This window comes from Lissotriton vulgaris, chromosome 2_1 (assembly GCF_964263255.1).
Source record: "Lissotriton vulgaris chromosome 2_1, aLisVul1.2, whole genome shotgun sequence".
NCBI classification, from domain to species: domain Eukaryota; kingdom Metazoa; phylum Chordata; class Amphibia; order Caudata; family Salamandridae; genus Lissotriton; species Lissotriton vulgaris.
This window is the reverse complement of record NC_141687.1, coordinates 342,013,157-342,039,337: the sequence shown is the minus strand read 5'-3', so window position 1 is coordinate 342,039,337 and position 26,181 is coordinate 342,013,157. Positions and strand designations below refer to the sequence as shown.

The 26,181-nt window shown below is 41.7% G+C and overlaps 1 protein-coding gene across 5 annotated transcripts in view; it reads left to right on the top strand.

Annotated features, from left to right (window-relative positions):
- Positions 1-26,181, top strand: part of ANKRD13B (ankyrin repeat domain 13B) — a 475,220-nt gene that overhangs the window by 318,950 nt on the left and 130,089 nt on the right. For all 5 annotated transcript variants that reach the window (XM_086955096.1, XM_086955097.1, XM_086955095.1 and 2 more), the window contains exon 3: positions 2,269-2,393. In XM_086955096.1, the coding sequence (XP_086811222.1) occupies positions 2,269-2,393 (125 nt within the window). The remainder of the gene's footprint in view (positions 1-2,268; positions 2,394-26,181) is intronic.

Here is a 26,181-nt window from a genome sequence, read left to right as displayed (position 1 = left end):
GATAAGTAAGGTGGGAGCGATGAAGAAAGCAGCTTTACTAATGCTTGCAGAATTGTGAGCTGAAATTCGCAGTATTGACTTCGGCATGGTTTGTTTTCCAAAAGCTTTAGCTAGCCGAATGACATTGTTATTGTTGAACCATTCAAAGATGGCGTCACATGTCTGAACACCATATAACCTCAGTAAGAACTGTTACAGCTCTTACACGCGGTGCGGCATGACGTGCATTATGAAAACAAGCTATTATTACTATAGATTTGCACGAGCCATTGACACTGTATGGCTTTTGAAAACGCTGTGTATTGAACCTGTTTAGTGATCAAAGCCCACTCCGAGTGAGAAGAGAATTACCGATAACCCTCAGAATTGGGCTGCCTAGCACTGCAATTGTATGTTTGCTGGGGAGGAGAAACTTTAGTAAAATTGGGGCAGGTCACGTTACTCAAAGGTCACTAATTCATGTAATCTATGATTATGATGTCATTTACTTGAAAGCCACATGCGCATTTCCCCATACCTTGTTTTGAGTTGTCATAATTAAGCCACCCTGGCCCACAAAACTCATTCTTGGGCTGTGATGTCATCTTACAAAACGCTGAAACCCCAACCGTACTTGTGAGGTCATTTCTCAAACCAAAAGAAGCGGGACTGGACCCTACTGAGGCTGGGATCATTCCCTCGAAAGACCTCACTCCAAAATGGAAACGACGAACGAATGCCGTCTCTGCGGACATGGAGGCGAGTCACTACTACAGTTTCTATGCATTTGTCCTGAGCTACAAGACACTCAGAAAACCCTCCTGTGGGAACCAATGAGTAGAGATCAAATAAGGACCTCCAGAGCAGCTGTCATAAAGTGTCTCGGAGGCTCCTCAGTCCAACTGTCCTGCAAGGCAATAAAACCCTGGAATATAGCAGCAAAAGAAGTAGACCAGAACGAGTGCTGAAGCGACTGGTCTACATAGTACTGCTTTGTTTACCTGTTTGAGATTTAGCTGCTCATATTCTCTCAGCACTTGCCCGTTACAATATAATACCGTGGAATTTTAATTAATTTCCCCAGAAGTTTGTTCTATTTTACACAAATGTATTGCCTTGATGTTTTAAGTACCCTGGTGGTTCGCTCCACCCTTTTATGATTTTAAAGAAATCAAATAAATGTATTTCATCATCATCATCATCATCATCATCATCATCATCATCATCATCATCATAATTAAGCCAACGTTTCTGGGATACCATTTCTAGTTATGTCATCTTAATAATTTCACTTTTCATATGCAGGAAAATAGTCCTGTCGGTGGATATTAATGGACATTCTGAATTTGAGCCGGGCTATAGTAGAAACCAGGGCCCAAGCTTATATTCCTTAGGAACATGCCCTTCTAAAATACTTCCCTATCACACAACAATAGCGCCAACAGAATTACCAATCAAAATGGAAAGATGGTATTGAAACTAGTCGAGCTGAGAGTATGTGGAAAATGACAGAGGAACAACTAATGTACAAACGGTAGAGCTTTTCCTCAGTAACACTGCCAGTGTATCATGGGCACTGGTGTAAGGAAGGAAATGTGCCCCATGGCTCCTGGTTGTATTATAAAATAGACCAATAATCAGGGCTCAGGGGCCTGCTCAGGCCTCTGAGCCATAGTGCCACTGCACCTGCTGCACCAATGAAAGCTAAGCTGCTGCTTTGGCTGTCCAGAAAAAACAGTAAACAGACATAGTACCATAAATCATCAAATTGTCCATGTGTTGTCAAGAGTATTAGATATTGAAAAACAGTCCCAGGCTGATAGATTGCCAAAGATTCGATCCCTGTAGCTATTCAGGTTAGTGTCTTCATCAGGACAAGGGAGGATTCACATTTAGTGCTATGTGGAAGTACATGCTGCATACACCAATGACATGGTAGAACATCAGGTTTTCATATCCTAAAGTAATCTTAATTAGGTTAAAAAGGATTTCCTTATAGGTTTGAGCGCTCTCGTGTCCAGCGATAAGCACAATCAAGCTGGTGCAAAAATGACAAACTAGATACATGAGTTGAAAAATAAGAAACATGCCTTCCCTAAGACACTGAACATAGAGACGTAATAAGCACTGAAATATTATTGAAACGACTCAGTACAAATTGAGATAGTTTAAAGGTCTTTAAAGGGTCTAGGTTGCACTAATAGGTCCAGGCTATGTGTGCTATATATAAATGTGGTTTCGTGTCCAAGTGGCCATGTCTCTTCAATCACTTGCTTGTTTTCCTGGCAGTGCTCCAAGAGGCAGTCAGCACACAGGACCTGGAGCTGGTTCGTTTGGTGTTGCGGCACCGCGACTTTCAGAGGGTGCTTAAGAGGCTGGCTGGTATCCCGATCCTCCTTGAAAAGCTTCGCAAGGTGAGTGCAGCACCTGCTCCCTTCCGCAGTCAAGGAAACTTTGTCTCTTGTCCATACATTTTGTCTCCTCTCCTCCAGTCCATTCACTTCCCTGCCTGGTCCCTCCTCCATGCCTGAAGTTCAGATGTAGTATTTGGTGGGATCAAATCTCTTTATAGAGGTCCACCTTCTGGCTATTCTTTTACTGATATTAGCTGTAGGGATCCAAGAATGATACATTTTAGTTGTTTGTCCTGTTTTTGGATCTCAGATCGAGGTTTGTGTTTCTTTGTGTGTTTAACTTCTTTATCTCTGTGTTTGGCTACTCCAGAGTTCTTCTAATGAGTCATGTGTGTGTGTTGTAGGTGCAGCTCATGGCAACTTCTGCCACACAAATCCATATTTGTGGTGTGTTTGTTTTACGATTTAAATAAAGTATCATTTGGTTTATGAACGGAGCGTGGTAGTGGATATTTGAGTTCATGCCAGGGATGGACTGGGACAAAAAATTGGCTTAGCCTCCAAAATAAAAGTGGCCCACTGTAGCAAAGTGGAAATATCAGGGAAGTCAACAATAAAACCCAGCCCACTGCCCCAATGCGTCTAAAAACAGCTCTTGCACTGATCTTTCAGAGCAGCCTATCACACCCTATATGCCAGTCCAACCCTGGTTCATGAATGTTCATGTTTTTTCTGCTTCAGACTTATTAGAAAAAATACTGTGTGCCTTACTTGGAGCACACACGAAAAGAAGCTACCCTGAATACATAGTCGTTGAGAATTGCAACCATATCCTCACAAGCACTGAGCACTAAATCAGTGAGTTGCTAGGCATCTCAAAAAATTTAAAGGACTGTCCTCACACACTACCAGGTGTCATGCTTCATTATTGGCAGTCCACGCTCTCTAAAAACTGCGTTTGGTAGAAAGCGGGCCTAAACCTGGAGACAGGGAGGCAGCTCTAAAAATCAAAGTGGGGGGCCGTGAAAAAGTGATTTTAAAAACCAATGTAAGAACCCAAATCCATATTATTCACTGGGTGCTACTTGGTATTAAAAACGAAAGTGTGGGGATTGGGGGAACTAATACCCCATCACCACCATTTTCGTCGATATGTTTCTGCTGTTTTGGCCAAAGGTTCCGTGGGATTCATCAGGACGAAAAATAGGGCTCCTATCTTACCAAATCCGGTCAGATATTACCACTTTGTTAGGGTGACCTGCGTCATCCTCTAACTAAACTGTGTTTCTTAAACTCCAGAACAGGATTTTATTGCCCCATGAGAGGAGGGGAAGAGGGACCCTGTAGTCGCACTTGCCTCAAGGTGCTTCCCTCACTGTCCTCTTAGACGTGCCTACTCCTCTCACCTGGTGCTGTGTGAGGACAGTCCTTTACATTTTTTGATATGCCTAACACCCCACTGATTTAGTGCTCAGTTCTTGTGAGGATTTGGTCCCTATTCTCAATGACTATTTATTCAGGGTAGCTTCTTTTTGTGTGTGCATGATGAGTTCGGAGTCCAGCCGACCCTGAATACCCCGTAGCCTCTAGTTCCCTCCCTTGGAAAGTGCCAGGGTGTTGTTTGTTGATATTGCCTTATTCAGAGCTCATATTACAATTATTTGTATTGTGTGTCTGCAGAGGACCCTTTGAAAGGAGCCTTTTCTTTTTGTGTTTAAATCTTTTTTTATTAACAATTGAATAAAAACCATTTAAGAATTTCAATAATAAGTGGACCGTAGAAATTTCAATATTAGAGTGACATGAACCACGTGCTGATAATGTACAAAATTATTTTAATTTAATTTTTAGTATAATTTTTGATTAACCCAATAAATTTTTTTTCTTTCTTTTATCATTTTGTTAGTGAAAAATCAGTACTTATATTTCATTTTCATATTCGGAAATTAAATACAGTACATATCACTTTATTCTGTTGGTGTTATAGTACATTAACCGAATCCTATCCACACTCTCTTTCTCACTCAACCACTATTTATCTATCTATCTATCTATCGCCCTCACTCTATCTATCGCCCTCACTCTATCCCCCTCACTCTATCTATCGCCCTCACTCTATCTATCTATCGCCCTCACTCTATTTATCTATCGCCCTCACTCTATCTATCTATCGCCCTCACTCTATCTATCTATCGCCCTCCCTCACTCTATCGCCCTCCCTCACTCTATCTATCGCCCTCCCTCTATCTATCACCCTCCTTCTATCTATCTATCACCCTCCCTCTATCTATTGCCCTCCCTCTATCTATAGCCCTCCCTCTATCGCCCTCACTCTATCTATCGCATCACCACTGCATCCCTCAGCACCACCACAACATCACTCAGCGCCATCACAGCATCAATCTGTGCAACCATTCTACAACAACTGGTTCAAATATGTTCTCTCAATGTTTCAAGATTTATTACAAATGTCACAAAAAGTTGTTATTATTTCACTTCTGTTCTTGGATTTTCGTCACAATAAAATACACTGAACATAATCTTCATAAAAGGTATTTACAAAAGTTTAAGCTAGTGCCATTATAAATTACAATAACTTTTATTTAAGTATTAATTAGTAAAAAAAAATAAAAGCCATTGTTATTTGTAATATCAATATATCTAAGTCACGTAAATACAGCACATATTGCATTACAAATGCTATAGGTGTCACATTTGCTAAAGTTAAAACTATTGGCATTGTAAATGACAAAGCTATTAATTAAGCTACTTTCAAAACCAACACATAAATAGAACATTTGTCATTTACGATACCAATAGCTCAAACTTTCCTAATGCGAGATCTATTGCATTGCAAATGCTTGTTTGTTATTGATAGCTATTAGTCCCCCTCTTACTACCACCTTCATAGCCTCCCAAAGTGTAGTGATGGATACCTCAGGAGAGTCATTAATGTCTAAGTAGTCTTTAATGCATTTGGTTGCGACACCTCCTTTTTGTGGAGCATGTATTATTTGAGCCTCCAACCTTCTGCCCGCCTCTGTTGTGGTGGTAACTGTAGCTTAATAGTCACTGCTTTATGGTCTGAGAGAGCCGCGGGCTCTATGTCTATGTCCTTCACCACTTTGTTAATTTCTGTTGTTCCTAAAAAATAATCAAGTTGAGCATAGGACTTGTGGGCATGCGAGAAGAATAAATATTGCGATGCATAGGGATGAGACTCCCTCCATAAGTCTACCAAACTAATTTCCTGTAGCCATTTCTTCCCCTTGATATCTCTCCCTTCTGATTAAAGCTAGTATTTGACCTATCTTTGGCTTTATCTAGAACCAGATTCAAGCCCCTCCAACCAACGTCATGCATGTTTCCGTAAACAGGACTTTACAGTGTTTGACAATCAGAATGGCGACTCCAGCTTTCTCTTCTACAGATGAGGAGGAGAACTGCTGGGGGACGCCCTCGAGCGCAGCCGATGCCAATCTTTGGGCAGTAGGAGCGACTCCTGCAGTAGACACACATCTGCCCCTGAGTTTTCTAAATAGGAGAGAATCCTTTGTCTTTTAATGGGGTTATTAAGCCCCTTTACATTTAGTAAGGACTTTCACTACCTTCCGTGACATTCCAAGTGACCTCTGCCAGTGCTCATATGGGCCCCATTTCGTACGCCAATTCCCAGCTCATCCTGCTCGCCCCCTCCTCCCCCCTGTTCATTGGTAACATTTGTGGATACCTCTGAATACTGGTTCCCCCTTCCCCTCCCTCTTTAACCCCAACTAGAACAAAAGTGAACATGCCCCAAAATAGTACAGGACCCTCAAAACCAGTCCGCGTACCCTTGGTAAACCAGTTTGTAGGGTGCATAGTGTGGCCACAATCTGCCCCGCTCCCATGAGTTCCGCCCGCCGCCCACTCGACATAGCTATATGCACTTATCTGACCCCTGATGCAGTTCAAATGTCATCTTTGGAGCAGGACTCATTGGATAATACTTCCAGAATTGCCTGTCTCTCTTGTGCGATCGTCTCCGGATCTGGTTTCGACGCTTCATCCAAAAGTCTGCCTCCCAGAACACGTCTCCACTGCTCTCTTTCTGACGTTTTGTCCCCACTCTCTGAGTCTTCCTGTTGGGGGTTCTCGATACCAAGAATTCAACATCCTTCCTGTAGTAACCGAATCTGATGCAGCTTGCCTTCCCACCTAAAGTTAAGTCTAAAGGAATGCCCCCATGAATACGTGGTGCCTTGATTCTGTAGGTGTGTTGTAACTGGCCTGAAGTCTTGTTGTTTCTGCAGTGTAATCATAGCCAGATTCTGGTATAAAGCAATGGTGCGCCCCTGATATGTTAGTGGTTGACTATCACCTACCGTTTGTAGTATTTGTTTGTTCAACTGAAAGTCTGGTAAGTATGCCAGGATATCTGGGGGAGGCGCCGGTGCTTTTTTTTGCAGACCTACCCTATCGGCCTTGTCTATTTTAATTTCAAAGTCCTGGGGCACCTGTAGGATGCTTCTAAAGAAGCCCTGGAGGTACTGTGCGATATCCGTTCCTTCTTCTTTAGGAGGCACGCCCTTCACTCGTATGTTATTTCTTCTGGAGTGATTCTCCACGTCCTCCGCATGGGCTTGGATATCTATCTGTTGGACATAGAGGCGTAGAGGCTGCAATTGTTCCACCTCTTCATCTAGGGCCATCTCATGGTCTTCCATGCTGGCTACTCTTTCCCCTACTCCGTCAAGATCCTGCCGCACTTCTTTTATCTCTTTTGAGAAATCCCCTCTAAGAGCCTGCAGGTCTTCTCGGAGAGTGGAGAATAGATGCTTCGAAAAGGTGTGCGTGACCGGTTCCCCTGTTTTCTCCATTTCTTGTCCGCCTGTTGAAATCCGCGATTCTCTCCCATCTCCCCCGCTTGCCCCCGTCATCTTGGTGAACATGTCCTTTACATTTCTGTCCTTTTTGCCACGTGTTGTAGACACCGCTGTCCCAAGCTTGTAGCAGCTATTTCAGCACTTTGGTAGTGGGGCAAACTCCCACTGGATGCATGTGGGGTCCCCTCCAAAGATTCTGATTGCCCCTAGTGCCTCCCTCCGGCCTCTTTCTCGCTTCACTTTCCACCAGTATGATGCTGTCCCAGAACTTCCGCCTCTGGGTGCGGGGCACCTAGCTTTCAAGTTTGACTTCCAAACTGAGTAGGGGCCAAGCTTCTCCTATCCCTCCTTCTCCTCATTCGGTTATCCCCTTGTCCCAGGTTCTTAGGGAGTGTAGGCCCAGTTGATGCTACTTGGCCCAGTGCAGTGCATTCATTTAGGCGTGCTTGTCACCCGCTGATGGGTACTTTATATCTCTGCGGGGTTTGCCAGCCCTTGTGCATGCCTTCACTGTTGCCCGCCGTGCACCAACAGCCTGCTTGTCACGCCCTTTGTGCCTTCACATTTACCGGTGAATGTGCAGCAGGCCAGGCTCCTCCGCCCTGTTTATACTCCTGCTCTGGAAGCCTGCTGCATTCTTAGTACACTTCGCGCTCACTGGCCTGTTGGTCCAGTGCCTCTCCTTTCCTCCACCTCACACCATCCCCTACTGCTGGCTTCTGTAGGGTGCGGGCCCAGTCTGCACTGTCTGGCACCAAACAATGGGTACCTCCCAGTCTTCGTGCCCCGCTTTGCCAGTGACCCAACGTTGCGTCAGGAACCTCCGCCTGCCACTTAGGAGACATCCCCTATTATGTAGCCTGCATGTATCCGTCCAAGCGCCACCATCCCCTGTTGCGGAGCCCTGACGGAGCGGACCGCAGGACTGGCTCCTGGGCTCTGACCCGGCTCTACTGCTGCAATTTGCCGCACTCACCGGAATCTCCACATGTGCTTCAGGTGCGGACTCAAAACCCCTTGCTAAGGGATATTCCTTGTTGCTTCTCCCGCAGCGCCGTAGCTAGTCTCCAGGGTCCTTCAGATCTGCTCTCTTCGGCCGTGGCACTTCTTCCGGACACTCCCTGCTCTCAGACCGGGGTCTGTGCTGCCATTTTGTCCTGCTGCTCTCGTCGTCCTTTATTCACCTTTCTCGTCATACCCAGCACTGCTGCTGTGTCGGTGGTTCTTTGCGTGCTCTCGCTGCTTCCCCTTCGCGTCCTGTGGTCTTCAGCTATGTAGTAACGTTGGGCAGAGACTCAGCGGGAGTACGTTAGCGGGGAGACAAACTAGACACGTCTTACCCGGTCGCCATCTTGGCCACGCCCCCAAGCCTTTTCTTTTTAAGTGCATTTTTTCTTTTAGATTCTACAAGTGATAGGTGCATGCGCTTTATATGGCTTTTGCAAACACCAGCCAACTGATTGCATAGGCACGAGGACCACCAGACTGTGCTAATATATTGCATGTGTTCTGGTGTTGTCAATGCTTATTGGTGACCATAGCTGCCAGTAGTTGGCTGTTGTTTTTAAGGGCCTGATTTAGAGTTTAGCAGATTAGTAGTCTTTCATGAACATGATGGATAACCCATAAGTGGTATTACAAGTGCCTTATTGGTGTTACAATGTATTTTCGAGTTGGGGTGCTGTTCCATAGCATCACCTCACAAATGCATATGTGGTACTGGACAGCGTTTAATTTAAACCTGAAACCAGTTCTGCCTGAATAACCTTTTAATGCCCTCTTTATTGTTCATTTTCCATCTACAGTCTATACCTTTTCACCCCTACTAACTGCACCACAAATACCATAGCATAAAACTCACTTATCAAGTAACCATCCGCCAAGTTCTAAGAGTAGTGGTAAACTGGTAGGGGTAAACTGTCATCAGCTGCTTCGGGGAGCGGGGATGACTCCTATACACATTTGGTGGTATAACAGCTCAACATAAGCAAAAGGAAACACAAAATGGGCTTTGCAAAGCCCACGTTTGCATCCATCCATTTAGTTCAAGAGAGACAGTTTCCATCATTTTGTTTTACTCTTTTACAAACAAGTTTGCCCAGTCTATTTGTAAGCTGAACTTGGAGACCAGGGGGCATATGTAGGTAATTCATATTTACCGACTCTTAAATACCGAATTTTACCGATTCGGTATTTAAGAGTCGGTAAATATGAAGGGGGAGATGTAGGTAATTCGAATTTAAGAATTACTGAATCGGTAGGATTCGGTATTTACCGATTCGGTAAATACCGAATCGGTATTGCTCATTGATTCCTATGGGCCATGAAGCCCATAGGAATCAATGGGCAATACCGATTCAGTATTTACCGAATCGGTAAATATCGAATCCTGCAAGGGTGCAGGGGGTGTCACTTTGACACCCTCTAGCACCCCAATTCCGGACTTGTGTGCCATGTGGCACACAGACATGCCCTAAGGGCATGTATGTGTGTCACATTGCACAGGTGTGCATGCACAGATGTGCATGCACACCTGAATTCTGAGACATATGAATGATCTGAGACATAATACCAATCTTTTATCTTTCCGGAAAGCACTCAAGACACATCTCTTCTGTGAAATATAGCTCCCCTACCCCTCTTACAGGCATCTTTTCTGGCACCAACAGCGTATCTGATAACACTAGCAAACCAAGCGCGGAGATACCCCTCTGGGGTCGAGTCCAGCGCTATAAAAGAAAATAAATAAATAAATAAATAAATTCGGTATTTTACCACCCAATTGGATTTGGTGGTAAAATACCGATTCTTAAGGGCCTGTGACACTCTTAGGAGTGTCACCTACATGTGGATTTACCGAATCGGTAAAATTACCGATTCGGTATTTTACAGAATCGGTAAATTTACCGAATCGGTAAATTTACCGATTCTGTAAAATGATGGCCCCTACATGCCAAATCCTAAATACCGGTCGGTAACGGCCGAAATCGGCCGTTACCTACCGGTATTTTCTCTCCTACATCTGGCCCCAGGTTCTTTGCAATGCAGTTTCCTTGTAGGGGGTGGTATTAAACTATTTTCCGAGAATTATTTGAGCATACTGCTTCTAAATGTCTTTGCATCGCCTATGATAAAGCGTCATACATTTTAGCACCAATCGGATTTATTTTGGAGCATCCTAGTATACTGGTTACAAGGCTTAGGAGCCTCATTTGTGAACAATAGTCGCTACCGATAAGTGCTTTATCAAACAGATTGAAAACAAATGTTTTAATTGATCTTTCAGTGCCTACTGCTTGTTTCGGAAACCAAAGGAGTACAATTCCACTGGTGGAATGCACAACAGTGCTTGTCACGTATACAAAAACGTCATCCTGTATTACATGTGCAGAACCCCTGATCTTGTTGCTCGTATTTTCTGCCCCCTATTAAAGCAACTTGCTAATGCTCCACCAAAGACTGATAAATAGAAGATGGTTTGGCCTAATTGCATTTTCAGAAAAGATCAATGTTTACCACCTTAACTGCCAAATCCACATGACCTCAAGAGAACATCCATAATTAGATTTGTAGAGCTTCATTCCTTATGGGTTTGGATTCCCACGAAGAGGAACCTCAGTGCAGTAGTCGGAAATGGTGGCAGATCTTGACCAACAGATCTTATATATCATTACAAGTGCATACTGTCAAATGCTCTTGGACTTTTGAAGTTGTTATCTTGATCAGCAGGGCACAAGACCTAAAAAAAGAACTGGGGGAACTAATCTAGTTAATCAGTAAGCAAGTGGCATCACAGCGCGTGACATCATGCCACGTGACATCACGGCACGTGACATCACAGGAAGTGGCATCACAAGAAGTGACATCAGATCTTAAGCCCTAACATACATATTTAGCAGGTGTATGATGAGTACATTGGAGCACATTTCCTGGTTCTGGTCACGGTTGGAGCACTCTCTGAATAACTATATTTATACTTATATTCCAGCAAGAAACGTAAATATATAAGCAATTACAAGGACGATGGTCTGATAATTAGCTCGAGTTGGTTCTCAGAAACCTATTGATTTAAATGACTGTTCACCTTGTATGATACAAGCCTTATAAAGACCCATGCTGAATGGGACTACTCATAGGTTTTGCCTGGATGTATAACGATACAACGAGGGCCATTTTTTTTGTTTATTGAGGTTTTACAATTCATAGATCTCAACACATACATAACACATAGATTTACATGTGTATTTAAGTATGAAACAGTCATGTGCTAACACACATTCGTTATCACTAGCTCATATCCATTATAATCGCCAGACAATAGAGAATACCTTATGGAAGGTGGGTCCTCCCATTATTATGTGTCATCGGCAATAGCATTATGGATTGCGGGTGTGTTTGCTGACAATGGACCTGCATAGACCCAGTTCAATCGTGTGTCTGTTCCAGTATTTTATGCGTCCTTTCTTGACTGAGTGCATTCCCAATAAACTAGCATCAGAGCTCTAACTGCTGATGCCGAACTTTGAACCTGTAACTTTTGGGGTGAACTGTGGGAGGGGTGGTAAAGAGACACCAGATTTTTGTTTTGGAGTGGTCAACAATGAGGGCCATTTTAATGCGGTCTGTTAGATCGCGGTTTTCACAACGCAAGTCGTTACATCGACTTGCGCTGGATTTAGGAATAGTGTGAATTATTATTCCAACTGCAGTCTACATACAGTAAGGAAGGTTTTGGAAACAGTAATTTACACTATTCCTTAGTCAACAGCGCTGTCCAGTGCAAGTGTAGTGAAAACCACGATGTAATAGTACCACGTTAAAATGGATGTATGGTAAACGATGTCACCCTTTTGCCTGGACTCTGGCGGAACTTCTCACCAATTGACAAGTGCCCTGAGGAAGTCGATGGGCGATATACCCAAGACGAAACACGTTTTGGCTACATCTCGACTATACCAACTGCGTACTTTGACTATCAGGAGCCATCTGTAAAAATTCCAAGGCTCTGAATAAGATGAGAGAATAAAGAAGATTGTGACTATATAACATTTGGACTGACAATTCCTTGCATTTGCTCTTCTTGATGTTATAAATTTGTATTTGTGCTCGGGAATGGGATTGTGATTTTGGTTTCTGTTCTTTGTGTACTTATGTGCACATAGGCTTCTGGGATACGTAGGAGGCCATTCCCCTACCTCTCCCTTGAACACTTATTAGATAAGATACAGTGCTGTGATTACAACTAATGGTAATGCACAAAGTTTGACCTAGCCACGCCTCTATATACACATTTCAAGTATACTTGTAAACTCTCCTGAATTAGGCAGAAGTTTTACATTTTTGTACGCTACACATAAAACAATGTTGCCTTTTGTCAGCGTAAAGATTCCTCTAGCCATAGTGCTTTAAAAGAAAAAATAGTGATATTTAAATTATTAAAACGCCTCCTCAGGGGTTGTAAGCACTATATAAATACTATTTATTTTGTGCAAATACTGGGAAAGACCAACACATCTGCCATTCTTACAGTGCATGCATATCTCCTAAACAGGGCTGAACAAAGTGAAAAGCTGCCTCTCTTAAGTATGTGTGAAGTGCTAACAAGGTGTGAGCCTTTGTTTCTCTTCTGCTGCATTTGCTTCTGGGTGTGAGGCTCCTGACTGCTGCCAGCCAGGAGTCTCGAACAAAAGGAGGCCTGATGACCCCTCAGACTCGGCGACCTTTGTTAAGAGCCAGCAGGAGTTAGAAATAAGAGAGGCCCGTCCCCTCCTGCTCGTTCTTGCTGATCGAAAGCAGATAACAACTTGCAGGCACTACTGAAAGTCTCCCAGTGTTTTGAAATTACACCCGGACGATTTCAGCATCTTTATCAGTGGGGCTTAACTTCTTGGCAGGGGGGACGGAGTCCCCCCTTTGAAATAAGTGGGTGGACGCCATGTACCCCTGACTCGTGCCCTGTTGTCAGTACGACTACGCTGACATCGTATGTGACTGTGTGTGTGTTTGTAAGAAGCCCTCTTTGTAGGTTGACCAGGGGGTTGGTTCCGATTCGGGAAAAAATGCTCCGAATAGCCGTTTGGAGCGTTTTTCCCGTACGAATCGTACCCTGCAACGTCCACCGTACGTACGGCGAAGTATGAATCGTACCAGGGCAGGGCTCCCTACGAATCGTACAAAGACCATACAACTGGAATCTCTGCACGAATCTCCCTGGGAACCCGCTGTACGCTACATCTGTACGGTTGGCGGCCGCTTTTTCCGACCCGGCAAGTACGATTCGTGTCGGGTACGCTCAGTACAACCCTTTTTCTACGGGAGCTGAAAACAGCTGTAAAAGCCGAGTTTGCCCCGAAACAGGTACACAACGGCCCCCTCGGTACAGTGCGTACACCCCATGATCGCAGGGGGTATGGTGTGTACCCCTGCGATCTTGGGGTGTACGCACCGTACCCCGCGATCTTGGGGTATACGCACCGTACCCCATGTTCGCTGGGTGTACGGTGCGTACACCCTGCGATCGCTGGGTAAGGTGCGTACACCCCATGATCGCAGGGGTGCGCACCATACCCCTGCGATCATGGGGTGTACGCACCGTACGGTGTGTAAGTGATTGTGTGCTTTTCCGTATGAATCGCCCTTACCTGACGTGGACCGTACGAATCGCGTCCTCATACCCCGGTCCGGATCGTATTCGTCAGGTCGTTCGGCATGTGTACGAGTCGTACGGTTCACTGTTTCAGCCTTGCAATACGTACGGATCTCGACGATTTGGATGGATTGACGGAATACGGATCGTACTACGCGACTCGGATGGACGGGTACGATTTGTATGGCGATGGCTCTGGATGAAAATAGTACGGACGTGTTTTTTTCCAGGATCGGAATTGGCCCCCAGGTGTCCCGGATTTGCCCAGACGGTCCTGGTTTTCACCAGCTGTCCCGGCAGATTTCAGGAATTTTAGCTCCTGTCCCGGTTTTTAGATAGGGTCGACAGAAAACGGCAAGAGTTGCTTTTTTGTGTTTTACAAAGCACAGATTGTTAGCAGTTGTTTCAAGAAAGCAATTTATTTAACAGGCTAACTTCGGGGTTAAAAAATTGCATTGTATGTATGTTCTAACGGCCTGTTCTGTAATTCTCTGCTGCAGAGTGATGTCATTTTGGGTGCTCAATTGAAGTAAAACTGTCGTCCTTCTATTTTCGTGAAATGTCCCGGTTTTTGGCTTTACAATTCTGGTCACCCCACCTCTTTGGGAGACAACTGACATTCTAATGAAGGTCCGCAGGGTCACCTGTGACCTGAGGCCTCCATGGGGCAGAATAAAGCTGATGACTGATTCCAGTCCCGTTCCCAAGTGTGCACTAAAGCGTTGATTTAGACACAGGCAGTAATGGTTGTTGTGCCACAAAACACAGGAGTTTATTGTGAGTTGAGCCTGATCAAATAGTTTGGAACACTGATGTCCAGCGGTCTTCCATTGTAGAATGTGAGGTTCTTGCATCAGGCAGTGAGCTGGGCATATTGGAAGTGGTCCTTAGAACGTTCAAAGTGTCTCGAACTAGTAAAAATACAGTTAGGTAATATGCCCACATTAGGACAATTTGATGTGCGTTAGAGGACAATTTTGACAACTGATGCTAGCCTGCGAGCTCTCGGAGCTGTGCTTGCTCAAATAGAAAATGGTGAGTGTAGAGTCCCCCCCTAGCTCTGGAACGCATAAACGACCATGCCACACACAGAGCTCTCTAACCCATGTCTTTATTCTTTAGCATGCAACCGTTAATTGAACATACTGTGTCATAAACATTATCGGCCACATCCAGACACACCCCAACTGATTGCGTGATAGTATAAGGAGTCTGCCAAGGATCACAAGGGTCCTACTGTTCATAATCACACAACACTACATTGAGGAGGAAGTAATGGGCATTACACCACATAAGGTTTTATTTATGGGGAACACCTTTTGTTGTAACCAGTGATCACAAGTCGTTGGTGAATGTGCCACACCAATGTGTAGCTGGTAGATGGAGGGAGTCAGAGAGTCAAATTTTTAGGTTCAGTATTTGACGGGTTCCAAGAACAAGGCTGCTGATTGCCTTCGCATGGTTACAGGTTGTAATTAATAGTCCAGAAGAAGAGTCGACGGTGCTGCAAGAAAATCCTGATGCCTTGAGAGAATAAATTGAAAAGGGCCTTAGAGGAAGGAATTGTTGTGCTAGAAGATCAAGAAATATGTCATTAATGGTTGGCCTGATATAATGCTTCTCTCTGATACTGAAAGACAGTTTGATGCTGTTAAAGAAGAGATATGTGTAGTGGAAGATGAACTGTGTTGGGGTGGTTGGAGAATACCTCCAGAAGATGTGAGAGGAATGTTTACGAGAACAGAACTGGTGGCCTGGTATGGACAGGATGGTTGAAAGTATGTTTATCATTTACCCAGGCTGATAAGAGTAAAGTTGTAAGATAAGCACCTCTATCACCTGTGCAAGTTCCGGTGCAGCCATGGCAAAAGTTAGGATCGAATATTGTTGGACCTTTTAGACTCCTACAACAGTAGGAGAGGTTTGAAGGAAAGGTTCTCCATGAAGGTTGCTCCCAAAGTCATAGCAACAGTTAATGGCATGCAATTTATCTCACAGGAGATACAGAAATTCCTTTATGGATTTCACATCAGTGCCCTGCACTTTACCTTAAGCAAGCACATGGTCTGGCAGCAGTCATGATACGATGTTGAAGACGTGTGCAAACAGCATTGCGGTGCAGTGTTTTTGACAGAAACATAGAGAGAACCCTTCTGGGAAAATCGTACCACACTTCATTTGATCGAAATGAATCCACTGTTTGAGAGTTTAAAGGGGAGAAAGGCAGGAACTAAACTAGCTTACGGTTGGCTTTCCTTGAGAAGTAAAGTAATTTGCTCATGATCAACTGAAATAAATGGGACAATAAAATAGCATTAAGAGAGGTGCAAGAAATAGCTTGATTCCTCTCACAGAGGTATGTGAAGAGAGAAACTACAGGATATATGGGTCCTTGATATAAAATTACGGGAGTTAAAAGAAGTGTGGTGGTTATGGAAACAGGGGATCACTGACAGAGTATTGACGACAGGAATATCGAGGTACTCTAATATCGTGTACAGAATATCGATGTCAAGAATATCGACATCCTATTTCCATAAAGGTAAGTACAAAAATATTCAAACCAAAATATTGTTGTTTACAATATTGTTGTTCAAAATATCGTTTTTTTAAATGTCTTAAAAATATAAAATAAATTAAATAATAAAAATAATTAATAAAAACATAGTTAGAATTAGTTACAAATGTTAAGAATTATAAATAATAAATGTAATACAAAAAACTATTAAACATACTAATATAAAAAATATTATATATATTTACTTAATAATATTGATAAATAATTATGTTATTAAATTATAAAATGTTAGAAACATAATAAAAAATTACAAATACATATATATATATATATATATATATATATATAATGCATACACCTGTAACATAAATATAAAAATAAATATATATAATACGTTTAAATATTAAAATAATTATTTAATTTTAAAACAAAATTTTACACTACTTTAACTAAAACAGTAGTGAAATTTTGGGAAAGCGTAGAGAATAAAATTACTTTCCCATTCCAGGGAATGCAAAAGTAGGAAAAGTGTTGGAAAGCGGAGGGGATAAAATTACTATTCCCACTCCAGCGTGTGCAACATTAGGGAAAGTGTTGGATAGCGTAGTGGAATAATTTACTATTCCCACTCCAGGGAGTGCAACAGTAGGGAAAGTGTTGGATAGCAGAGGGGAAAAATTTACTATTCCCACTCCACGGAGTGCATCAGTAGGGAAAGTGTTGGATAGCGGAGGGGATAAAATTACTATTCCCACTCCAGCAAGTGCAACAGTACGGAAAGTGTTGGATAGCGGAGGGGAGAAAATTAATATTCCCACTCCAGCAAGTGCAACAATAGGGAAGTGTTGGATAGTGGAGGGAAATAATTTAATATTCCCACTCCAGCAAGTGCAACAGTAGGGAAAGTGTTGGGTAGCGGAGGGGAATAATTTACTATTCCCACTCCACAGAGTGCAACAGTAGGGAAAGTGTTTGATAGGGTAGGGGATATAATTACTATTCCGACTCCAACAAGTGGATCAGTAGTGAAAGTGTTGGATAGCGGAGCGTAGTAATTTAGTATTCCCACTCCACGGAGTGCAACCGTAGCGAAAGTGTTGGATAGCATAGGGGATAAAATTACTATTCCCACTCCAAAAAGTGCAACAGTAGGGAAAGTGTTGGATAGCGGAGTAGAGTAATGTACTGTTCCCACGTCAGCAAAATGATAAACATTAATTAATAAATACTTAAATAATAAAAAATTATTTACCTCCCACCAAATCCCCCTATAAATGACACCACCAATATTGTAATACATGACACAATTAACATAATTGCTTAACAGTTAATTAATTAATTAATTAATAACAATGAACAATTAAATAAAAAACAATCTAATAAATTCATTCACACTATTAAGACTATAAAATAGCAATAACGAAATATTATATAACAAAAATATTAATTTTTTCATTATTTCCCTATAAATCCACAACCTGCTCCTAAAAGAATGACACAATTTACATATTTACCAATTCACTATTAATAACTAATAACGAAATATTAATTAATTAATAATACACTATTCAACACTATTAGCAATATAAAATATTAAACACACAAATATTAATTAATAAAAATGATTAATTATTTATAATTAAATTACTTCCCACCCTGCTCCCTAATAAACCCACAATCCACTCCTAAAAAAATAAGAAAATTAACATATTTACTAAATAATAACTACTCAATAATATCCAATTAATAACTAATTAATAACAAATTATTTAACACAATTAACAAAATAAAATATTAAATACCTAAATATTAAATAATATAATTATTAATTAATTAATTATAATTAAATTGCTTCCCACCCTACTCCCCTATATAATCACAACCCACACCTAAGAAAAGTACACACTTAACATATTTACCAATTAATAATGAATCAATAACCAATTAATAATAAATTAACACAGTTAACAATCTAAATTATTAAATCCCAAAATATTAATTAATTAAATTAATACATTAATAAATTATGATTAAATTACTTCCCATCCCATTCCCCTATAAACCCGCAACCCGATATGAAACTAAAACACAATATTACATTTTTATAAAATTAATAATTTCTAAAAATTAATACAAATATTATAATTAAATTACTTTCCACCCTATTCCCCTATGAACCCACAACCCGCTTTGGAACTAAAATACAGAAACATTTCTTAACATATACATATACTAAAATACAGAACACAAAAATAAATTTTATATTATTAACAACGATATTTTGACTAATGATATTACTAACTTCAATATTAACCAAAATGATATTTCTTATCTGCATGTCGATATTTTGGTCGACGATATTCTTGCAGGTCGATATTGTGTCACATCAATATTTAAACATCGATATTAAGGCATATCGATATTTAGACATCGATATGATGACTCTATACTGGAAAAAGGGGATGTAAGGAACATGTAATGGTTGTTGTAGACCAAGAGTAGTTTGGGTCCACCTGAGTACACTTTGAGTGACTCATGGTTCAGGCCTACCTCTGTAGGACAAACGATGATCTATTTAGTGCAAAAAAGAAATCCAATGGATGAAAGACTTTGCCGGCACTTGAATTTTCTGTGTTTGGACTCAAGCAATAGGACTTGTGGGGGTAGTAAGCCTACCCTAAACATTACCACTGTGTCTTGAATGATTTTGTTATTATTCCTGTCAAGTTCTTTTTAATTAGTTTTACATTTTCTTCAAACGTATCTTCGTTATGTTCTTTGTTGTTGGTAGAAGGGAGATGTGTTGTGAGTTGATTCTGATGAGGTCGTTTGGAACACTGAAATCAATGTCTTCCATTCTAGAATGTGAATATCCTGCATCAGGCGGTGAGCAGGACAGAATAGAAGAGTTCCGTCCTGCAATTCTGTGGTGGTGGCAACTTAGTTGTATTTTTAATTTACTTATAAAGTTATATATAGCTCGAACATGACACATGAGGGTATCAGAGGGCTTTACAGGGGAGAGGAGTAAGAAACCGGAAAAGAGACAGGAATAATCGCAAATATAATATAAATACAATCAGAGAAGAATAAAAAATGTAGGGACAGGACTCCCATAGGATAGTAGACTAGTTGTCTTGATCAACAAATGAGAATATACTAGGGTTAAGATCAATCGATACAGGGTATGATCTTAGGCCAACCATTTGTTCATCAAAAATGTTTTCACTTCTATTTTTAAGGGGGCAGTAGACGGATTCAGATGGATTTCCTTCGCCAAAGAGTTCCACATGTTCGGTACAATACCCGAACAAGCTCTGTTGCATGTTTTTTTGTGTTGAAAATCAATAAAACCTCAGATTGTACTTGAAGTATGGGCATTGTTGCATAGTAGTTACATCAGAGTGCTGTGGCCCCTTTTTTCATTACTCTGACCTATCAAGAGACCACAGTAAGGCAGCCTTCCCAATGGTAGATAGATATTTTTTTATTGCACAATTAATACAAATCATTGCAATCAAGCCATGTAAAAACAATATAAAGTGCATATATTCCAATATTTTAAAAAGGTAAATACATTTTTATCACTCTTATGTTCTTAAGTTTAAAAGTTTAAACACCGCTTAAGCAAATATAAACACGAAGCTTTCCCCATGGTGGAGCTTCAACCCGCTTCACCAACGAGAATGGTGCAGATTGCCAACAAAAATGGTGTCAGACCGGTCGTCAGATACAAGCTGGTTGTTCAGTGCCATTTTCAAAAGAACCCATTCTAAACTGCCTTAACATCATATTGAACGTGCACAGAATGGCGTATAGGTTGATAGACCTGCTGGAGGAAACCTCCCTGCATGTTAGAGGCACTTGTCAGAGACCACTCTTTAGGGGTACATTATAGCTATCCACATATGAAGACCGACAATTCGACCTTACTGCATGGACATGATGGGATTGCAGCCACACAGTTTGACCTGAGGCATATCCTGATGCAGCAGCAGATGCCCCTCTGTGGCAATGTTGGCCACTTCTAATCATCCTAAACTCTCAGGTGGATGACATGCCTACCATCAAAACTCGAAATGACCAAATACTTTTTTCCGGTTTCGCCAGTGATCTACTATTGGCTCAATCTTTGTCAAATGCAAAATCACCAAGCGTTTGAAACACCACAATCTCGGAGTAGTTAAAATACATAATTGCCCACCATTTAATTTTTTGGGTGCTTTGGAAATGAAGTTTTTTAAAGTATCTTTGTTCATGGTTTCCTTATTTTGGGGTTGTCAGTCTAGTTGTTTTTTGTGAACTGGATTTCCTATGCTTAGATTAATAGTTGTTATTGTGTTAATTGCTTGTTAATTGTGTCTATCCATCACCTGCAGTATTGGGGCCTTGCTACCAACCGGCTACTAGACAAACAACATGAGTATTTGTGTTGGGCCAATACTCTCTCTTTGTGGCATACAGTTTGGGTGGGAGTTGATAGTTGTGTGTGCTTCTCTGTGCCTGCATTTGTGCATTTTTTTTACTTTGTTATAGAAAACACTGATGCTCTATGGTATGAGGTTTTATTTCAACAATGATGCTAATGGTCAGAGGAGCTTTTAATTTGTCTATAACTTTGATCTACCCATTGGATTACATTCTGTATTTAAATCCCACAGTCCTTTTCTCTCAATTCCTACATCTTATTCTGCCGGCTTCTTTCGCACTCATATCTAGAAATGCGGAAATAAGAGATAGAGGAAAACTCATTTCATATGGCTTGTCATTTCTTCTTGGAGAGCCATTTGAAGCTCAGTTGCACTCAGCCAAATAGAACAAAGTGTCCTTCATGGACCCCTGTTTCAGACAGCTTTTCTTCAAGCCTTGCAGTTGGTTCCCTCATCACTCTCTGTGTCAGCTGTAGGGGTGATTGATGTATCTTAGCCTGCTGGCTGTTCTTACCACCTTACCTGGGTCACAACTGACGCTGAGCGGTGAGCCGCTGGTAATTCTTTTTTAACAATATTCCTTCCTTCTCAAGTTTGTTCAAGAGGACTTCAGGATCATAATAACTTGTTAGGTCTCACCATGTGCGGTCACTTGCTAGACTTTTTGTACACATACCTGGGACTTAGAGCGTGCCCATTGCTTACCATTCATTGGCTTCATTGTCAATCTAATTTGCTGACTCCTTTTTGGGCAGCGAATGCAAGCATTTCTTTGACTTCACTTTTGGTTTGTGTGGTTCCCCTTTCCCTGGAGCATTGCCCAAGCACTGCTTGCTTTTTTTGGGTGCCCTTTAGCTGCTTCTTTTGTCTCAACCGTTTTTTTTCTTTTTGCAGCATTTCGTAAGACTGTAAGGGTTGTCTCGCTCTGAATTTTCCTTCACGCAAACGCTTTTGCTGTTCATTTCCTATGTTCATTCCCGTTTAGTTTTTATTCTTTCCCCATCTATTCTTTTGTTCAGCATAACAACACCAGCAGGCCACAGGTTGTGTTTTTCCTGTTAAAAGTTTCTCTTTTAACATGATTTAAAAATACTTTAATGGTTTCACGCTATTGCTATTAAGCAATCACTCATTTAATTTGTAGCAAAGTGCTTTTTTGGTTCATATTTTAGGATTTATGGGATGTCTTGGGCATGATTAAAATGATTTATGCAAAAAACATTGTGTGCTTTAAATTGGTTTATGTTTACACAATTGCGGGTTGGATAGAAAGTTCTAGCATGAAATTAACATTATTTTGAAAAGCATTTATTTGTTTGGCCGCTCCTATTATGCTTTTTCTTTTAGCATAATGTGTACATTTTAACAAAGATTACCATACCATAATATACAATGACAGGCCATAACATTCCATACCATTCCATACCATACCATACTATACCATACCAGACAATAAAAGGCCATACCATACTATACAATGACACGCCATACCATACTGTACAATGACACACCATACTGTATCATACCGTACCATACCATATCACACCCTACCACACCGTACCATATCACACCATACTATATACTGACATGCCATTCCATTCCATTCCATCCCATTCCATTCTAGATAATGACAGGCCATACTTCACCATTTCATACTATACTATACCACAAAATGTCAGGCCATACCTTACCACATCATACCATACCATACCATACTATACAATGACAGGGTATTCCACACTATACATTACTATGCCACACTATACAACAGAGTTCATATTATTATATTACCTGCAATGTACATATTACCTTATTATATATTACATTATAATATAGTATTCCTTTTGCACAAAAAGTTGAACAACATGGCTAGAAAAATTTAACAAAGATGACAGTCCGTAGATCTTGCATTAGTATGACCTTCTGTCTGTTATGTAGCACTGCAGACTGCAAATCTGCTGTTTCTAAATGCCGTAAGAAACGGATATTGTTATTACCCAATGTAATTGTATTCAATTTACCAACCTCAACATGATAAAAGTCGGAGTTTGCCTTGCTAACATTTGAATCTGTGACCTTCTGATCATTGCAGATATCCATGGTTAGCTCAGCTCACTGAGGGCTAGGTTTAGAGTTCGGCGAAGGGGCTACTCGTGATAGATATCCCGTCCAGCATATTACAAATGTATTGTTTCCTGCAGCACTTGTAACACAGCAGATGGGATAGCCATCACGTTTGTGACGGAGAAGCCCATCCGCCGAACTCTAAACATGGCCCTGAATCACTTCTATCTAATCAAAGTGGAGCCAGAAAGGCATGTCGCCCTAGAGGCCTAGAGAGACCACCTGTTATCAGTGGCATAATGCAAGGTGATTGATCCCCATGCAATTTTTGATAATGATCCCAGCCATCCAAATAAACAAATTCACAACTGCTCAAGCGAAAGCGTGCCGTTCACAGAGACTCCTTAGTGTAATGCCAGTGCAGCGCTGGTATTCTTCAAGTGTCTGCGACTCTCATTAGTAATGACAGTAGGGTTCTGAAGAGGAATGTGTGAAATTATAAGGCCGCGATCTGAGTTGGGCAAAGTACTTAACCTCTACACTTCACAAATTGTGGAATTTCTGTACTTCTCCCAACGTTACCTACAGGTGAAGTTTTCATGTATCAAAACGTATTAATGGGACCATTCCTCGCAGAAATGTTTTTACAGGAGAATTTCAAGCCAAAAATTGTTTGTCTGCCACTAATGGTAGTTTTTTTGTGCAATTCTGTGCCACTAAGTGGTGGTCTGTTGCTGCTGCCTTTCATTGCCCAGTAGTAACACTGACCCTGTGCATGCTCTGCTAGAACAGCCAGTACATTGTAAGGATGGCTTCAGGTGAGCTCTCATGGCCATTAAGAAGGGTGGGTGCTCTATTGTCACACGGAGTTCACCGCTTCATCCTCATTTCTAATGTTCATCTTGATGGCAGAGCCTATATCATCAGATGCAGTGTCTTGCCCACCAAGTTAGGTCCTTGAGCCTTAGATGGTGTCCCCTGTACAACTTGCAAGTTGGGTATTGTAGTGTCAGATGTAATCATGTATCATCATGAGTAATACTCGAATGTCGAAGATCTCCCATGTAGAACATGATTGCTTGGCGATGGCATCACTAGGCACAAAATATGTTGGGTGTAGTAACCTCAGAGTATTATCCACATTGTGAGGTTTGACTGTTGTTTCCTAATATAGAGCCTCAAATACATTATAAAGGGTTGAGCTGTACTGACAGATCATTAACCAATTGATCAATAAGTTCTTCTAAAGCATGCTAATCACCCGAGGGGTACCCAGATGCTGCATGAGATGGAGCTACTTGAACAGCCAGATCTTGAGTCCACTCCTGAATTTGGCGAAGGAGGTAGAGGTCTGGAGGTGGAAAGGGAGGTCAGTCCAGGCTGTGACTGCGAGGTGGGAAAGGATTGTCCTCCGGCTTTGGTACGATGGATGTGGGGGATGGTGGCAAGGACCAGGGAGACAGACTCAAGTGTCTGGTGGGTTGGTGGAAGGTCAGGCGTTTTTCTGGTATTCTGGTCCTGTGTCGTGGAGGGCTTCATAGGAGTGTGTGAGCAGCTTGAGATGGCATCTCTTCTTGACAGGGAGCCAGTGCAGACTATGGAGGTGCGGGTGATGTGGGATTATCTGGGCAGGTCCAGAATGAGTCTTGCTGCTGTGTTCTGGATGGTTTGGAGGTGCTTAAGGAGGATAGTGGTGGTTCCGGCGTAGAGGTATTCCCGTAGTCAAGTGTGGTGAGGGCTTGAGAGACTGTTCTTCTGGTGTCATTTGGGGTCCATCTGAAGACTTTGTGGAGCATTCTGAGGGTGTTGAGGCAGGTGGGGGCAACCAAGTAGAACTGTTGTATCATGGAGAGCTAGCCGTTGAGGATGATTCTGCGGTTGTGGGCATAGGTGGAGGGGGTGGGTGCTGGTTTGAGGGTGGAGAACCACCAGGAGTCATCCCATAGTGAGGGGGGTCTTCCGAAGAGGAGAACTTTGCTTTTGTCACATGGAGTTTGGTGCTTTATCCTCATTTAGTTTCTAATGTACATCTTGATGCAGAGCCTATATCATCAGATGCAGTGTCATGCACATCAAGTTAGGTCCTTGAGCCAAGTTGATGTCCCTTGTACAACTTGAAAGGTATTGAGGTGTCAGATGTAATCTTGTATCATCATGAGCAAAGTTTGAATGCCGAAGATCTCCCATGCGCATCATGGTTGCTTAGCAATTGCATCAAATGACACAAAATATGTTGGGTGTAGTACCCTCAGAGTATTATCCACATTGTTAGGTTTGACTGTTATTTCCTCTTATAGAGCTTCACATACAATATAAGGGTTCAGCTGTGCTGACAGTAAATAAAACATAATACATAATGCATGTGCAACAGTTAGGTAAAAATCTGGTGTTATGTACATTACATGGGTTGTGTGTTGCAGACTCAAAGAGTGTCATCCTTGTTAGGAGACATCGAAGGTCTGGTTGGTGAATTAATCCCATGTTTATTATGAACTTAGGTGGTGTATTGTATTGCAGTACAGGTATTCTCATGTTCCTTATGAGGGTTGGATGTGTTAGGGTGTTCTAGCATTAGATGTTCTCATGTACATTAGGAATGTTGTGTATAGAAGGATTCTGTATCCTCAGATAGTTTCATGTTCTTTATGAAAGTTAAGCGGTATTGGGCGTTGTAGCCTAAGTTAATCTCATGTCCATTATTAGCTTTGGGTGGTATAGTGTTGTAGCTTCAGATGTTCTCATGTTCATTACGAGGGTTAGATGTGTTAGAGTATTGTAGCCTAAGACAGTTTCATGCTCATTATTCAGGTTGAGTGACCTTGGGTATTGTAGCCCAATGTATTTATTATGACATTGGGTGGTGTAGGGTGTTGTAGTTCACATATTCTCGGGTTGAGTGACATTGGGTATTGTAGCCCAATGTATTCATTATGACATTGGGAGGTGTAGGGTGTTGTAGGTCACGTATTCTCGTGTTCATTATGCCAGTTCGGTGTTTTAGTGAATTGTAGCTTCAAATAATTTCATGTTCATTATGAGGGTTGAATGTGCTGGCGTGTTTTAGCCTCAGATGTTCTCGTGTTCATTTTGATGGTTGGATGTGTTAAGGTGTTGTTGCCAAAGACAGTCTCATATTCATTATGAGTGTTCAGTGGCATTGGTTGTTGGAGCCTAAGTGAATCTCAAGTTCAGTAGGAGCATTGGATGGTGACGTTATTGTAGTTTAGGTATTCTCTTGTTCATTATGAGTGTTGAGTGGCATTGGTTGTTGTAACGTAAGTTAATCTCCTGTTCATTGTGAGTATTAGGTGGTGCAGGGCATTGG